The 18674-nt window shown below is 46.2% G+C and overlaps 1 protein-coding gene across 1 annotated transcript in view; it reads right to left on the bottom strand.

Moving 5' to 3' along the window:
* Window positions 1–18674, bottom strand: part of LOC102572496 (diacylglycerol kinase beta) — a 138436-nt gene that overhangs the window by 27064 nt on the left and 92698 nt on the right. Inside the window, exon 22 of the mRNA XM_019489894.2 lies at window positions 8707–8908. Within this exon, the coding sequence (XP_019345439.1) occupies window positions 8707–8908 (202 nt within the window). The remainder of the gene's footprint in view (window positions 1–8706; window positions 8909–18674) is intronic.

Genomic DNA, 18674 nt, shown 5'->3' with positions numbered 1-18674 from the left:
CTTAGGGAGATGATCCAACTCTGCTTACTCATGCCGACAATTGGCTTTTGGAGCTCAGAAAGGATTATGCTCCTCCCAGTCAAACAGAGCCCTGTCCCTGACTCAGCCCTAAATGCACGGGGTCATTTCCTAGAGATGGATCCCTCAAGTTCACAGATCACATTTAGGCCTGATTCCCTGATAGAAGCTGTGGCCAAATTGCTTCCCAACCCAGCCAGTGAGTGGTCCAAACTGAGCGGTGGAGGGCAGACAAAGAGAAAGCCAAGAAAGGTACAGTGACCTGAAATCCTCTTGGTTCACATTCACCATTTAGTCCATGCTTGGAGGACTCCTCTGTCAATGCCAACAAACCCTCTTCAGGGCTAGGTTTCCCATTCAGCTTGGCCCCACATCATGTTAGTTCCTGAAACTCAGCAATAAAGTTCAAGGCCTGAACTCCCAGTGCATTCACAGAGACAGGATAGATGTGATGGATACCTGCTCTCATAGATATATGTTTTCTTACTTTTCCCAGTGAGTACTGGAATTTAGGAGCATAAGACTGGCATCCTGCACCAGAATTGGGATCCCTAGCCTTGTCTCATATTTGACACTGACCACTAACCAAGAGAGGGAAGTGCTTGAACCTCTGTGGTATTACTGTATTTATTACTTGGTTTACAAGATCACCAAAATTAGGGCCACACTCTTCAAGGTGATCCACAGACTCATGGTAAGGGCCAGTCCCTGCCCTGAATAGCTTGCACTCTGCCCAGACAAGTCAGACTAAAGGCAGACTAGCAAAAATAGTATTATGCTTCTTCTGTGGAAGGGAATGGAGGTTCAGAAAAATCAAACAACTTGGTGTGGGTTACAAAGGGAGTCTGTAGTGGACCCAGGAACAAAACCCATATGCCTCAAATCCAAACCCAGGGTCTTAAGCACAGAAATCATCCTCCCCTACAGGAGAGGAGATGACCCAGCAAGCAGATGACCCTCCCCTCCAGTGAAACAGATGACCCAGCAAAACTCTAGTGGAAATTACCTTTGGACTCATCCTGGAAGGCTGGTTTTTCCCTTGAAACAGGAGGGCCTTAATCCTTTATACTTTTTGTTTGACAGGCCCTACCTGTGGACATTCTTGTTACCCATATAAATGTTTAATGAACATTTTATGAATCCTGCTGTATTTTGGCTTTCGCTATATTGTGGCTGGGGGCTCTGTGGGTTAACTATAGGCTGTGTCCACAGGCAGATCCAGGATTTTAAAAATGGGGGTACAGGAACAGCAAGTGCTGCATGGGTGGCTGCACTCCCCTGATCCTAGCCTCCCCCAGCACCAGGGTAGGCACTAGGCAGATCATGGCAAAGGAACAGCAGCCAGGGCCTCTGTTAAGTCCCCAAATCAGATAAGAATCCATTGGCACTCCCTCGTCTTCCCTCTGTGCTCGTAGCACCTCCCTCCACTCCCATTCTCCCCCCAGCCCTCTCTATTTATGCCACTGGGTACAAAAAGAAGAGGCTCATCCATTGCCACCATTGCTGTCCTGACTGTTTCTGCCCCCTTCTTATATTTCTCCCTTATTTGCCTGCTCTCTAAACAACCCCAGTCCTTTTGATCTACCTTGGTATGGAAGTCCTTCAAGGTTTCAAACCATTTTTGCCCCTCTGCTCCTTTAAATCACTTGTAGTCCTTTTTTTTACAATGGCTTGACTTCTACACACTGCTATATTTCAGGCTATGGGTTTGTCACTTTATTGATATATTGCTATTGCAGTTTTACTTTTTACCTGGTTCCTTTTGCCTCTTTACATCATGTTCTCTTTTGGATTGCCTCTATGCAATGAACAGCCATCTTTCTTAAGCTATCCACGGTGACACACAGGGCTCTTTCCTGAGTTGTTGGTTTTGAATGAAGCAGTGAGTGCCATCCATTAAATTATTCCCTACAGAGCACATTAACTTACCAGCAGTTCATTCCCACTGCCATGGGGCTGCCCATTTGCCTAGCTGAGTCAGGTGATTCTGAAGATCCTCGCGGCCTTGTCCAGTTTTGGCTGCGTTAAATCTTTTTGTGTCACCTGCAAATTTCTTCAACTGTTCTTTTTTTTTTACCAGGTTATTCATAAATAATTAAACAACACTGGCCTGTTACAGAATCATGGGACACCCTGTTGCACAATGCAAACTGACCACTGATTTCCTCCTTTTGCTTCCTGTCTCTTCTCTGCTTCCTGATCGGTGACAGTACTTTGCCCCTTGCCCTGTAACTTAATGGCCCTTTTGAGGGGTTGTTTCAAAGGCTTTGTTGAGACTGAGGTACAAGATACCAGCTAGCTCCCTCTTAGCCACTCTTTTGTTGACATACTTGAAGAATTCTGAGAGATGAGACAGAAGCCATTCTAATTTGCCATTAACATATGTTCCTTCAGATTTTTTATAATCCTCATCTTTCAATTATAGATCCAAAATGTATCTGGAACTGAAATTAGATTTGCTTCTCTGTAATTCTGAGGCCCATCCAAGACCTTTTACTTTGAAGGACTGGATAATATGCACCCCTTTCAGCCCCCTGGCACACTGAAAGTTTTTGAGGAGGGTTTGCATGCTTGTGCTAGCAGCTCACGCCCACCATTTATTTCCTTCAGAAGCCCTGTCACCCCTCTGCTGTTGTCTTATTCTTTAAGGGCTTTGTGCAACTCCCAAGTGAAGCCAATGGGAATCTTTCTACTGAGCTCAACAAGAGTGGGACTGGGCCCTACTTTATTCATTCATATCAGCACTGCCTCTTTTGCCACATCTGTTTCTGATATGACCCCCCTCTTTCTTATCGGAGCACAGAAAGTTCCAGGCAGGTATCTTTTCTGTGGCAAAGACGGATACAAAAAAATTATTTTAGTTTTCAGGTTGGTGTCTCCTAAGCTGCTTCCTTTACCCCATGCTGCTCCAGCAGATCCGCTGATACTCTCATAGGTTTAAAATATGTGTTTAAAATACTACTGCTGTTTGATTTGATTTGATTTTTTTTAAAACTCAGTGACTTGCACTTCAAATTCCCACTTAGTTCTCCTCATTTCCATCCTCCATTTCACCGGTCATCATTTATGCTCATCTCAGTTGGCTTCACTGGAATGAAACCTGAACAACCTCTTGACTCTTGCTATTTAGCACTCTCTGGGCACATCTACACTTTAAGGCACACGAGCTTAAATTTAAGGCTCATTAGGGCATGCATCTACACGTGCATACCCATAATACACTTCAAAAATGGCAATTTTAGGCAAATTGTGCCTAAATTTGATACCTGCAAATGCAGGTATCAAATTTAGGTGCAAATAGTTGAAGCACATTAATAAATGTGTAGATGTGTTAAAGCACATTAACGCTGTGTGTGTGGACTGACTTGGGACTAACTTTAGTCCCAAGCCAGTCCATACACACAACATCATTGTGCTTTAACCCGCACATGTAGACGCCTGCCTAAATAAGCTTAATGCGCATTAACGTAATGTACATTAAATTTAGGCACCCGTAAATGCATGTATAGACACTCCTGCTTACTTCTTTCCCTCTGGTTTATACCCTTTGGCTTTTCCCAGTGGCTTCCTGGAGATTGGATCAGGCCCACTTAGAGGTATCAATGCCTTCCATGATGCCTTCATGCCTGCCTATGTAGCCTTCATGCTGAGTCCAAGAATTTTAAGTGCTTGATTATGCAAAGTCCTGAATGTCTGTCTCCAGTCCAACAAGGCTCCTAATCACATGCTGCACAAAATCAGAAACACCAACAACCTCTGACTGGAAACAACAGGGGAGATGAGGGCACTGCTAATTAAGGCTGTGTGAAATTTCGTCGGCTGTTTCGTTTTGATGGTTTCGACTCGTTTCGAGCTCAAAACAGCGAAATCGAAACAAAACAAAGGGCTTTGAAACAGCCTCGAAACGAAATGAGGAAAGTCGAAACATTTTGAAAGCTTCGAAATGTTTTGAGTTTTGAAACTCAAGCAGGGCTTGCCTGCAGGAAAACAGAAACTAAGGAGAAGGAGGGGGAAGAGGGGGGAAGGACTGCTCTCATATTGACTATGTAGCTGGCCAGTGACCTTGGTCCTTCCCTGAGGTCCTTTCCAATCCCAGTGCTCTGGGGAAGGGATGGAAACACAGCATAGAACAGCATAAAAGGCAGCATTGTTTGAACTGGCCTGTCACCCATGTCATGAGTTTTGCTTGTCAGCAGCTTGAGGTGCGGTTTCCCAGAAACCCCGGCACCTATCTCTTCGAAACCTGGCAGGCTTCATGGCCACAGCAGGGGCTACCATCCCTTCAGTTTTCACCCTGCTGTGCCCTTACACACACACGTGACATGAGTTTTGCTTGTCAGCAGCCTGAGGTGTAGTTTCCCAGAAATACCTGGACCTGTCTCCTTGAAATTTGGCAGGCTCTGTGGCCTCAGCAGGGGCTACCATCCCTGCAGCTTTCACTCTGCTGTTCCTTAAATCACACACATGACACAAGTTTTACTTTCAATAATTTGAGGTGCAATTTCCCAAAAAACCCTGCATCTATGTCTTTGAAACTTGGCGGGCTTCATGGCTTCAGAAGGAGCTACCATCCCTGCAAGTTCCATCTGAATCAGGCAAGAACTGTCAAAGTTATAGCCAGTTTCATGGTTCCCCATTATAGCCTATGGGCGAAACATCAAAACAGTGCCCAAACAGCAAAACAGTTTCAACAAAATGAAATGGAACCGTGGTTTTGAAACGAAACCAAACACTGTCCCATTGAAACGGAAGTTGAAACGAAACGGTGCTGTTTCGCACAGCCCTAAATGTCCTGCCACTGCAGTTACAACAAAGTAGTTACTAATACGCTCAGAAGATCCTAGGAAAAGAACCATGCCCCGTACTACAGAGTAGGTCTGTGCCAGTCTGACCTATGGGAAAAATTCCTTCTTGACTCTGAAGCTGGCAGATGGTATGAGCTTGAGTCTGAGCCTCTAGGCAGGGCCACTGGGTTTTTTAAGTACCAGCAGGATCCATTTCTATGTATCAAATAGTACTACGCTGAGAATAACACAAGGCACAGAGCCAGAAATAAAGCACATAAATCATATGGCACAACAAGAAGTCTGAAAGCAGGAACAGGTGAATTAATGCCTGGAGATGACTTTTGCCCTTGACGTGACAGGCATTACTGAAGCTGGGTGGAATAACCCCATGGGAGGCCACAAACTGAGAGGTAAACTGCCCAAGAAAGACAAATAAATTCACAAAGATGGCAGTCCCTTACCATATCCAAACACGCGAGATAGCATCCCCAAGGGGAGAGGACAGTCCAGACATATCTGCCAGGATCCCAATTCCAGGTCACAGGTACAAATCTACAACCAGGGTCATACTACAGGCTTCCTGATGAAGATAAGGACACTGATTGCATGATGCAGAGAAAGAGATCAAGCCTGGGGGGTGACTCATCTGCTTGGATGTCACACTAGATCAAGGGCTACTGAAGGATTTCCTTAATGCTGATGTTTATTGGAACGGTGAGTTCTACAGCACACAAGGATATTTAGCTTCACAGTCCAACTCTGCTCCTTTCTGGGACATCTCAACCTCTTCCTTCCCCTGTGCACCTGCCATTTCTGTCCTGCCCTTCCTTAAGTATAGAGGTACTGTGGGTTCCTGACATCCCAGACAGAAGGCTTTGAATGACTCTGATGTTCTGCAGCACCCATCCACTCTTCCTCAGCTCTTGTTTTAAATAAACTCCTACCCCCTAGCTGATTTTTTGTGCGTGCAGTTTGGTGTTGCTGAGGTTAAGGTGGAACCTGTCCCTTCTGTAGAAGCCTTTTCTCCCTAGTGCCCAATTAATTTCCTGTTCCTCTCTTCATCCCCTCTCTTCTTGGCACTGTAAAGCTCTGAAGTTCCCATGTCAAGCTGTCCTGCATATAGATTTGAAAGCATCTTGCAGACCCCTACTACAGAGAAGCCCTGGGCCCAAGTATCCTTCCTAGCGGAACCTAAATTTAGCTCGCAGGATCATTCCTCTGCACTTCCCTACATCATTGCTACTTCTCTTTAAAGGCTCTGGAAAGAGGTATTGAAAGGCAGGCTGACGAGCTATCCTCTTAGGATTTAAATGTTAGCATGACTAGTAGTTAAGCATTTGACTTGATTAATATCTAATTAACAAACAACATCTGCTTTAGATAATAACCCCCAACTCAGAGGAGATGGGAATCCAGGATAAAAATGTGAGGACTGCACCAAATACACAGACTTCATGTTATTTTAATGACTTCTTCTAGTATGAGATGGTTTTCTGATAAATATAGGTATTTTTGCTGAATAACTGCCCCAGCCTTTGTCCCTGGGGCTGGGTAGGGGCAACATTTCTTTTACTCTGTATTTGCCACTAGAGATGATTCATGTGCCTCAGGGGGTTTATCTCCCTGAATAAAGCCCTCAGGTCTGGATGAAGAATGGAAAAAATCAAGTCAAGAACAAACAAGAAAGTACTGGCACCATTCTCTTGGGGCTCTTGGACTTCCTCCTCCTACAGAGGACCAGACTGGGCTCCTAGCTGTATAAAGCATTTGCTTGGGGCACTTCAAATGTACCCAGTTATATCCTCACCAGTAGGAGACACTCTGTCCCCCTGGACTGTGTCTGTACTACTTTCCCATTCAGCCCAAGGCTGCTGCTAAGGAACACACCTCACCCACTCACTCTTGCCAAGCCAATGCTGTAGTCAGGCTCTTGAGACAGAGAGAGCCTCAGGGCAAGTCTACTCTGTCTACTGTGCCTAATTACTAGGCTTGGAGTGTGCGCACAGGTGGGAATGAGTGGGCGAGGCTTGAATCTCAGCTGTGGTCCAAGGAGGAGCAGAGAGAAAGCATGAACATAGTCCTGGTGTGCTGACCTGAACAGCAATGAATCCAGCCCTTCACTAACAAAAATGTTAGCAATGGAAATGCTCCTCCTGCAGGTGCAGCATAGTGTCTTGGGCTGTCTCAGTGACACAGAGAAATTGGTTAGCTCACGGTGCAAGGCAGCCTGCTTTCCCAGGCCATGTCTGGGTGGCCTGTAGACACAGGGCTGCCTTCAGGTGCCCTTCAAACTCCTCCCAAATCCTGGCTCTAGCAATGCTGCCAGCCCCAAACATTCCCTGAGTCATAACTGAGGGCGCAGAAATGAGAAGACTGGCTTAGAAAACAAGAGATTAGAAAGTAATAATGGTGATGAATGCTGGGCTCTTTCTCTGGCTTGGTGGTCTCCATGGAGCTCTCAGGCCATGTTTGCAAGGTTTCCTCTGCACACAGTGGGGCTAGAAGCTTAGCTTGCTTCTCAGTGACAGCCAAAGCCCTTGCTTGGGCAGTTGGCTGCAATGGCCTGGCAGAAATATGGAAAGGAACGTGATAAAATTGACAGTGTTGGCAAAGCTGCAGCCAAGATCTGGAGGGAGACTCTTGGGCAAGCTCTGCATCTCCATTTCCTGCTCCTTCCCTCCAGTCAGCAGCAAACAAACAGGCACCAAGATATCCCTTCCTCCCCAAGTGGGCATCCCCAAGCTGGAAGGGCAATACTGACATTCTGCCTCCCCACATGGGCATCCCCTAACAAACTGCCCACACCTGAGTTAGACGTTTGAAATTCTGGCCCAGAAAACAGCCCCTTATTTCCTACCCTTCTCCTGCCCTTTCTCTGCGTCTGTGAATGAGGACCCCCAGGGCATGGTGGATGCATCTCCCTGAGCTGTCCCCTACCCCAGGAACTTCTCTTTATTAATCCGGAGCCTGGCTGGTATGCCTGACAGACTTCATGTGAGCCTGGCCCACCCTTACACCAGGACCCATTCTCTTGCCTTTGTGCAGAGAGAGGGAATTCTTGCCCTGAAGAGCTTACAACCCATTCAAATGGAAAGAGCAAGCAGAGGAGGCAGTGTGACCCCCCACGTTACAGATCCAGAAAAGTCTATGATATTCTATCTATGGTAGTTTATGAAAATCTACCCAAGGCCCAGAGAAGTTTAGGATAGAGCTGGGTATTGCTCCCAGACTTTCTGAGTTTCAGGCTGTGGTAACATCAAGGCCACCCTTCCTTGTCTATCTGTTAAGCTGAGCCCTTCTTCATGGTGCTTGGGGTCTCTATGGCATTATGTACCTTAATTCAGGCACCCCACTGGGCCTGCCATTGGAGAGTTGATACAACTGTGGGATTTGCACCACAGCGAGTCCTTTCTTAAAAAGAAGACAAAGAGGGAGACGTGTGTGGAGGGCATGGTTGAGAGAGATCCTCAAATGTAGGCTTTCCCATTCTACATTCCAAGAGCACAAAGCCTTCTACTCCTAGAAATCATTTTGAGGAACTGGGACCATTTTGAGATGGTCTTCAGCCAACCCGAATGGACCATTCTTTGGGGCTTACAAGTGTTGGCCAGCGGGCAGGAAAATGTTCAGTATCACTAGACCTGTGCCCACAGACAAAGGCAATGAGGTGAGGGGGTCACCATGGATTTGCTCCTGTTCTGGGCCAGCTAAATGCTCATGAAAAAGAAATCTACTTGTAGGTAATACCATTTCTTCTTGCTTTCCTGTTTTAAGTCATGCATAAAGTCTCTCAGAAGAACATACGCTTTTCAGTCATCACCCTGGGAACTTGAACCAGTCCTGCCACATCCCCTTCCTCCACCCTCTCCCAGCCCTGTAACTGACGGCATGAGCGGCTCACCTTGGACGCAGAACTTGAGTTCCTTGGCATCAGTGACCACGGTGGAATGCAGCTTCTCAGGTACTTTCTTGCTCATCCGGTTGTAGCTGCGCTGTTTCTTGGTCTCTCCCCACAGGTTGGAGCCCCCGTACATGCTGGGAATGTTGAGGACCGCGATGCCCTCCAGCGAGGTGTTGCTCAGGTCCAGAAGCGTTCCATCACACTGGCAGGCACACAGACAGGCAGGCACAGTGAGGGATTACATACTTAATGGCATCCTGGATTACATATCGAGCAGGGCACTGCACCTGTGGGCAGACAACAGTGACACAGAGACCAATGCATGGCCTCAGGGAGCCAGGCTCTCAGGGGTGCTTCTGTCACCTCAAGTGCTGGAGGAGGGCAGGGCAGGATAAGCAGTGAGGTCTCTGCTGCAGAAGGATGTTCCAAATGGCCTCAATACTGCAATGAGCATCACACGCAAACAGAAAAGGCAGCCCCCCTGCTAGGAATCTCACCAATGCAAGTCTGAGAATGGAGAGGTAGTTGTAAATAATGTCAGCCCCCAGGCAGACCCTATGGGCACACCTATACATGCATGAATGCATTTTTCCTAATGCACATTCAATTCACTACCTAATGTGAGGTTCTAAATAAATGCATGTTAGGCTGCCCTAAAAGTACTGAAAGCACATTTTTAAAGTGATGCTTAATGCACAGTAGCCTATTTTACATAGCATAATTACATAGCACAATTACACAGTTTTGTGTGATGCTTTAATATGAAGTAAAATAGGCTACTGCACATTAAAGTGCACATGTAGACGTGCCCTATTTGCCTTTCTGAGAGATTTGCTTTGATCCAGTGAAATTCTGCGTGAAATTAGATGATGGTCTAATGCACTGGTTCTCAAACTTTTTTGTACCAGGACCCATTTGTAAACATCAATGGCCAGTCCCAACGCAGTGCTCTTCACTCCCAACCCTTTGCCCCCAGCCCCCTAGTGTGTGGGGCGAGAGGGGGGAGGGGGGGGGTCCAAGCAGCCCCACACAGGCTGGAACTCTGCCAAACAGCAAGGGAAAAGCCCTGACTTTCCATGCTTTTCTCTGTTAAAGGAGAATCCATTTTTAAAGTTTATTCGCAACCTTGTGATTTACTTTTTGGTGGTAACCAATGGGCTGAGAAATGCTGGTCTAGTGGTCCCTTCTGGCCAACTAACTGGTTACAATTTTTAAGCAAACCTCTTAGGGGAGAGAAGGGTCAAGTGTTTCCATTTGAATGACTAGTGACTGTTGCTGCCTGGATAAACGTGGAGGCCAGGCAGTGTCTGGAGGTATTGACAGTGAAATGCTTCCAGGGGCACTTTGGGTTTGGCCTTGATTCAGCAAGGTTCCAAAGCATGTGCTCAACTTCCAGCTTATGAATAGTCCAGTTGAACGGTCATGTGCTTGGAGATCAGAACGTGCTTAAGTGCTTTGCTGAACTGAATCCAAGGAAGCCCGAGCTGTTGTCTTCCAACCTACACGCACAGACAGCACGTCAACGTTCTGGCTATCACTCTGGGGTCTGTGCTGTGCTGGCTCCGAGCCAAGCCCCTGGATATAGCTCAGGAATCGATCCCTTAGGCAGCTCAAGGGGGGCTCGTGCTTGGCATCTACCTCTCCATGGTGTGTCCTCGGCAGCTGTTCAGGACACTCAGCATCCAGCCCTTTCAAAACCGAAGCTGGATAGTCGTAGCCTTGTTTCCTCCTTACACCCCTGTCTGCTTGCCCCTGATATGTAAGGCTTGGCCTCCTCAGGCCGCAAAGACTCACAGGCCTGCATTTGTTTCTTTTTCAAATAGATTTCATGCGCCTTTCATAACTACTCCAGGAGCATACACAGGCTCCGGGGAAAACATCAGATAAATCAAAACTGACGTAATCTCCACTCCAGCCTTTGCTTTACAAACAATGACACTCTCCCTGCGCAGTCTTCTCTTTATTGGAAATTGGGCCAGAGAGGCAGGCTTTGCCTCGTGTCCTGTAGAGCCACAGAATCAGGTTGTCAAGGACTAAGCTAGGAGGAAGTTAATTTCAGATAAGATGGCCTACGTTGAGAACGTCTTGTCACTACCCCTTAGACTTAGCTACCTGCTGCAGGGACTGTGAGTACAGTGAGCTCCTCTGTTCTCAGCTGTCACAGTATGCCACAAAAGGAGAGATGATCTCTAATATACGCAAGAGCCGAGCCATAAGCAGCTTAAAGTGAGAGCGGCTCGAAAGATTTCCCTCTCAAGATATTTTTAATTAAAAGGGTTGGTTTTTTGTTGTTTTTTTTTGGGGGGGGGGGGGGGTTAACTTCATGGAATAATTTCCATTTTGTAGAACAATATCAACAAAACCAGTTACCATTTTCTAACAGAACCGTAATTTTCTAACTGAAACAAGGTCTTCAAAAACCATTTAGTTTTCAGTTTTCTACTACATATTTGTTCAAATACCAACAATTTGTTCGCTGGAAAAATTTAACAAAACTAAAAACGGAGTCTGAAATTTCCCAAGAAAACCAATTAGTATTTTTCAGTCAGTTGTTTTTAAAACTGGCACCATTGCTGGAGTGCTGCTATCAGCACTACACATCACTGGTAAAAGAGGCATGTGTAGCATGTGGACTTTCAGAGTTGTGTGTGTTACTGTGTGAGCAAGTCTGCTTCTAATACTGCAGAGCAGAGCATTTACACAGAGCTCTCAAATAGAATTTAGCCTTAGAGAGCCAGGGACAATTCATTCTTTTTGTTCTTTCTTTCTTTTTAAGCTATAAGAGCCTACATTTCCCTTTTCACAATGTATTTTACATGAAAACTTAAAAAAAAAAAAAGAGAGAGAAAGTCTTATTAGATAATTTGTAGCAGCTGTCAGAGTGGCTTCAAGTGGAATTGATGTCACTAAAAGGAAAGTTTTTCTAATCACAAGTCAATCACCACCCTGTTCTAGCTACTGCGGCTTAGAAATATTCCACTTATCTAATTTTCCCCGTGCCGTCTTCTATTATTGGAACTTATTTTAGGGAAGAAATTGTTCTGGCCATTTAAAATCTAGAGTAGTACTTTGATCGCTTTGATAACTGGATACTGTTTTTTCAAACAGGCAATTTGGAAAATAGAGTTGACTCTGGCAGAAAATGATATTAAAGAAGGAAAAAATGCAAGAAAAATGTCAATTTTGGAGACTGTAGGAAAGTAATAAAACGTTGCTTGGAGTTGTTATTAAGGGTTCCACAGCATTACATAGGAAAATTGCATTATTTGAAAAATTATACTTAAAAGTCCAATATTTGTATTTGAGTTTTTCTGTATGATTAGAGGGGGAGAACATGTAAATAAAACTCTAACATTTAATTGTATAATTCCTTCCTTTTCATTCAAGCTTGTAGGGAATTTTGTATCTTAAACAAAAATACTTGGTCTGTGAATTCTGCCAAACTTGCCCAAAATACTGGTATCCAGACATCGTTATTTGTTGATTTCTATTTGTAAAAATAAAGGGGTCTTTTTTCAAGGTAGAAAAATAAAGTTTCCTTGACCTGGCTACAAGAGCCATGAATGTAGTAGGGGAAAAACCTCCTTTTTAAATTGTGAATGTGTTTCTCCAGGTTGAAAGTATTTGTTCTTTTGCCCACTAAGCTATGGATCATCCAGGATTAGAAAAGTTATTTTTCTTTCGATTCTGATGAGATTAGTCCTCCATGTTGCTTTACTAAGAAGAAAGTGTACTAGATAATAAAGAACTTTACATTGCTAAAATGGTTGACACTCTCTTTCTTGCTCAGTGAGGGCCTCTGCTTTATTTTTAATAAGATTCAGGGTCAAAAGTAGGAAACTAATTATTTGTTACTGCATGCATACACGTGTGACTATAGGACTGCAAGGGTATACATATATGTGCATACTCATATGCATGTATGTTTGTATATACATGTGTGTTTTCTCCATCATGCTTGGAGCTCTTTTTTCAGCTCAGCTTCAAACATGAGAAGCCAGAAATGTTCTATGTATTTTAAGTCATAAGCTGTGTTTTGGGGGCTTACAGCTTGGAGCCCCTAGAAACCCCAAAGCTGCTGCAGCAGCCAGTGAGTTAGGGCTTCTTCTTTTTTTAAAGGGCCGGGAGCTGGGGTGGGTAAGGCCGCCATGGGGGAGCAGGCAGGGCCCCCCCATGTTCCCCTCCCCATTCTCCCACCCCTACTTACCACCATGGAGTCTGGGTCCAGCTCCCTGCAGCAGCAAGCAGGGACTGACTGAATCGCCTAAGCTCTCTGAATCTTTTCCGAATTGATTCAGAGAGTTTCGAATCAACTCGGACCTTTTCATTGGTCTCCTGATTTGATTCGGATTCAGAGATTTGGCCACTGAATTGGATCTCCTCTGAATTGAATCAGCACCTGAAGCTTTGCACAGCCCTACTCTCCAGCATGATTCTTAAAGTAATAATACTTTCTTTTTTTTTAAAGACCCTGATGTCCTGAATTACTCTGATGTGTTTGTACCACACCCAGAATAACGTGCTACTGGCCCATAATGAGAAATTGTAACATTCAATATAGAACTACAGACAATGAGTGTTGGAAGGGACCTTGGGAGGTCACATCTAGTTCAAACTCCTGCTCAAAACAGGACTAGCCCCAGCTAGATCATCCCAGGCAAGGCTTTGTCCAGCTGGGTCTTAAACACCTCCAAGGATGGAGAATCCACCTCTCTGGGTAACCTGATCCAGTGCTTCACCACCCTCCTCATGAGAAAGTTCTTCCTAATATCTAACCTCAATTTCCCTTGTTGCACCTTGAGCCCTTGCTCCTTGTTCTGTCATCTGCCAGCACCGAGAACAGTCCAGTTCCATCCTCTTTGGAAGCACCCTTCAGGGAATTGAAGGCTGCTATTAAATCCTCCCTCAGTCTCCTCTTCTCCAGACTAAATGAACCCAGTTCCCTCAGCCTCTCCTCATAAGTCAAAATATATATTAACATATTAATTGGCCGAGCCAAGCATGGTCCTACACTTAACACCACGGCACTTCTCTGTCTGTCTGTCCATACTTCAGTCAATTTTGAATGCCACATCTAAGGGCTCAAACCCAAAAGCGTGTCAGAAAGCAGCTGTTAATCATTAATGGACACACACACACACAGAGGGCCTGTGTATAACACTGCTGTAGCGATTTCGAGACAGCTGCTGAGAAACAAACCTCTCCCCCTTGCCAGCATGTGCTCAGATTTGCTGTAGAGAAGGCACAGAACCCACCCAGAATGGTTAACCCCATTTGCAGATGGGTCTGGCACACACCTATGTACAGTTACCTTAATGCAGCTTTGGGTACTCATGTGCGAATTCAGTTAAATGCTGATTAAAGCTTCTAAATAGGGATTTAGAGGTAAGGCTTAGAGAGGTGCTTAGTCACCCGAAGAAGCAGATAGTCACCTAATGGGGATAAGCTTTACTGGCCCAATGTACTGGTATAAGTAGGTCCATATTGGCGGGCAGTGGTTAAGGCATCCAGTGGTTCCAGAGGCACAACACCAAGCTCTGGATTTGTGCCGCAGGCTGCCCCCATCGACCTAGCTGTAAACAGGCACCTGATTGTTTAGATTGCCAAGTCAAGTGGCTGGACTGGATGCTACATGTATCATGGCCTTGTGTGCTGCTGGTAAAGAAATTGCTAGGTCTTAAACCTCGTGGGCTGTTTGGCTTGGGCAGACTCTCAGCCTGTGTCGACACTGTGGTGGTTGCATTATTTCAGCAGTGCCAGGGTCGTTAAAGTCTGTGCACCAGGCCTCTGGCCCTCCCATTTTCACAGGCACCAAGATTGTCTGCTTGGAATGCTTTAGATTAAACATTACTGCTGTGACCGGGGAAAGAGCAGGGGTCTGTGCCCTCGCCCAGTAGGAACATAAGTTCCTAAATCCTGTGGATGCCACCGACTTTCTTTGTGGAGATCAGGGTACTAGAAAGAAACGCCATCCACTGTTGGGATAAGCAGGACGCTGGCAGGTTTGGGAAGGCTCTAAGAATGTGGTACAGATGCCACATATATACACACCACACTGAAGGCAGTCCAATGAGCAGAGAATGTTATTTTTCCCCTCTTTGACCCTCCTCTGTTTGTGTGCCAACATGGTACAATGGTCTCTTTGAGAAGGGGCAGCTGATGGGGTGTTGGCAGGGAGGCTGGAAGTTGAAATTTGCAGCTGGGGGAAAACCAAATTCATTTCCAGGAGCTATCCCATAACGGATGCCAATTTCCAAAACAAAACTGCCATTTCTCTGCAATCACGACAGTTGCCTCAGAGCTGGAGGGAGCACAGGCTGCTATTTTCAGCTTAAAATGCTGCTAAATTAACACTTTCTGGCCTGGGATTGCAATTTGTACGCTGTATAATGCTGGCCTGCAAGTGAGATGGAGTGCTGGGGAAAACTGACAGCGCATTTGCACGAGTCGTGGAGGGAAACCCTGCCTGGAGAGCCTAGGGGTGAGCTGCCGTGGAGCGCAGGGCAGAGGCCAGGAGGAGAGTTCTGGGATGTTAGCAGTCTCCTTCCCCACCACCATGGGCCCCTGGCAGAAACACCATGTGTTTGGAGGATTATGTACCACAACAGTCTGCCTCTGCATCGTGCATTTCCATGCCCTCGGACATCATTCAGAAATCAACTTTTTTTGATTGGCCTCTCTGTTTAAAGTCAGCCTGTGTTTCTGCCATGCAAGCTGGTCAGAAGAGTGCTCTGGGGAGGCTGTCCAGTCACAAGATCAGAGAGCTGTGTTGGGTCAGAAGTCCACCAGGTCATTCAGTCGGAAATCTCTCCAGTACACAGTTGACCTGTCCTTCAGCATCCATAATGACAGTGCCTTGAACACCTTCCATTTGATAATTACTCTGTTGTCCAACCACTCTGTTTCTTGTATTTCCTAATATCCAAGCTAAATTTAGCCCTCCTTAATGACAAACTCTTGGTTTTTGCTCTGTGTGAGGTGAATGATTTCCCTCCTCCAATGATATTTAGCGATGGATAGTGTCCATATCCCCTCTAGACTATGCAGTGAGCTCCCTTAACCTCTCCTCTGTTGCTATGACTATTTAGTATTTAATTATGGTAATGTCCCCATTAAGGGTCTGGGTCCCATGTACTGGGATCTGTACAGGCATGTAACAAAGATGACAGGCCCTGCTCTTAACGCGCACAACCCTGCAAGCCAGACTGGGTGCCACAGGTGTTCAACAGGGACCAAAAGGTGGGGGTGGTGGGCTGGGAGGATACAATAAACATAAAACAAGCAGAGTGGATCAGAACACCCAAAGGCTCAGCCTGCTCCTTGCTAGCTAATGCCAGCTATGGGTGGCTTCATGGATGTCTATGGGGAGACAGAAGGGGTAGTATAGGAATTGGGCACGGAGATCCTCAAGGGAGAAGCAGACAGGCAGGTGGTAGAGGCTGGCATCACTGCATCCCAGCAGGGCTACATGGAGAATGGCAAAGGACAAGGTTCTTGTGACTGATGTAGCTGGTGTAGGGCTGGTTTTAGGGTAAGCAATCACAGCCTTCTGGGCTCAGTCAATGCCAGGCACCCAGTAAGCAGGGAGAAGCAGAGAGAGACCCATGGTCTGCCTGGGGTCTCTAGGAATTGAGTGCCAGTTCGGGATGGTGGAGCAGAGGGAGCTGGTGGAGGGACGCAAAGGGAGTGATGTCATTAGAGGGATGAGCAAAGAAAAGAGCTGATGCATCCTCCTGTCCTCTGTGCTCAGCTACCCAGCAACCCCCTAGATGCCAAGTCCATTTGTCCAGCACCTCTGTCTCTTCCACTTCCTGGGACAGAGGTTGAGGACATTTTCCCATAACAAAGGGAGGCAAATGCCAGAGCTGGAGGTAAAATACCACGGCATTTCTATGCCTGTGAATGGACTGAATATGTGCTGCTGCTTCTGACTAGCTCGGGTGCTTTCATGTTACCTTCCCATCCCTGTGCTATCTCTAGCCTTCATTCTCCCACCTCCCATGCAGGTTCACAGTGCCGGATTTTCCAGGCAGAAGTAGGCAATTCCTCTTCAGCTCCCCCCAACCTTTCCCACACAGACTATAATTAGGGGGCAAGAGACACTCCTCCAGGCTTGGGTGTCTTGGGATTTTCTTTGCTGGCATGCACTCGACTAGGACACGAATTAAATTGCAAGCGGCCCAGCTTGCATGGCCACTTCCACGTCGGCCTTTGTGTCAACTGACCTTTTTTTTTCTCTCACCCTCATGAATAAATAATAAATGGCTCATTTATTCTGAGATAAGAAAAGCAGGAAGTTTACAAAAAGCACAGCACAAAAACACCACTGCGAACTGTAAAACGCCATGGCTCATAGCAACCGCTGGCAAGCAGCTCACCCCTCCGCCTTCCTCTAATTAAAGGCTGTTTCCATGTAATCCAAAGACGGCTGTGTGCAGACACAGAGTTTACAGAGAGAATATTCCAGGCACACACTCAACTACAGCTGTACGGAGGAAAAAAACAGGACTATTCTGTTCTCCTGCAGCTGGCTCCAGTTACAGCCAGCTCCCTGATTCGAGATGTCTGGTGTGTGTTTAAAGAGACTCCACCTTCCCATATACAAACTTTAACAAAATATTTTACCAAACTGGCTCATCCATTTCCTCTGATCACTGCTGCTAATCAGTGGATCAGCTTGTAAACAGAAACTTGTTCCATTGTAAGCAGCCTGCCCCCTAGCCCAGGGTGCCAAGTGATATCACAGCCCAGTGCGGTGACTTCACCAGTGTCAGACTGCGATATCACTAATTGAATCTGGAAAAAGAACGGAGCTTTCAGTGGAGAGTGCTTCTATTTACATACCGGCAGCTCAGGAATCAGCAACACGGAGCGAAAGGATGGGATTGTTTCAAGGGAATTTGCTGAAATATTTGCAAGAGGCTGCGTAATTGGTATGTTTCAAGTCAGAAGCAGGGATTTCTCACCACAGCGCTCTCATTATTCTTATGTATGATATTCATTACAGTCACGTCCACTCAAGAACCAGGTCCTATTGTGCTGGGTGCTGTACAAACACACCGGAAGAAAAGCTGCCTGGCTTGAGGTCACAGTCTAATTATCAGCTATAATGTGTATTGGTAGAGATGGAAAACCTACCTTTGCTCTGAAGCGGTATATTAAGGAAACAAAAATGGAAGCAGGAAGGAATGGCATTGCTGGGCCTGTAGTTAATATTTTCCAAAGCACCTAAATATATTAGGGTCCTGAGGCTAACAATGCTCAAAGTGCTTAAGTGGCTTGGGAACCTAAATCCCATTTTCAAAACTGTTGTTAGTATCTAGGGATGGATTTTCAAAGGTGCTTAAACTCAGAGATGTATGTCCAGGGGGGGTTTCAAAAGCCTCTGAGCAGGCTGGATGTGCGGCCCCCACAAACTCCAATGGGAACAAGGCCTTTAGGTGCTCTTCTGAATCCCACCAAGCACACCACTGCATTTTCCAATCTTTCTGAGCCCCAAGTAACTATGGACTGCTTCCGCGGTACCCTGGGGTTGCTGCCAAGAGGCATGTCCCTCCCCCCTCCCATTATGCTAAACCTGGAAATAAGGCAATGAAGTGGTGCTCAAACAGGCTGGAGAGGGAGAGAGAGTGCTCAAGATTGGTGACAGAGGGGTCTCCAGGGGCAGCCTCACTTCCTCAGTTCCAGGTTTTGTGTGTGTACAGCATGGTCACAGGGGGCAGTGCCATGCTCCTTGGCATGGTCTCCAGCACTCTGGAGAAAGGGTGTAGAGATCCCTTCAGTCACTTCTGGAAATGGGACTGAGACGTCTCACTCACTCAGGCACTTTGGACAATGTTATCCTCCTCCATCCCCTCGGCTCCGTGTCGTGACCCACTGCCCTGCCACACAGTTCCTCTGTGGGGAGATGTCTCACTACCAGCAGGTCAGAGCCAGGCACTGGAGCCTCGTTCCCAGGGGAGCAAGGT

This window comes from Alligator mississippiensis, chromosome 7, assembly GCF_030867095.1.
Source record: "Alligator mississippiensis isolate rAllMis1 chromosome 7, rAllMis1, whole genome shotgun sequence".
Lineage (NCBI taxonomy): Eukaryota > Metazoa > Chordata > Crocodylia > Alligatoridae > Alligator > Alligator mississippiensis.
The sequence above is the reverse complement of the archived record's forward strand: the minus strand, read 5'-3'. Positions and strand labels throughout refer to the sequence as shown.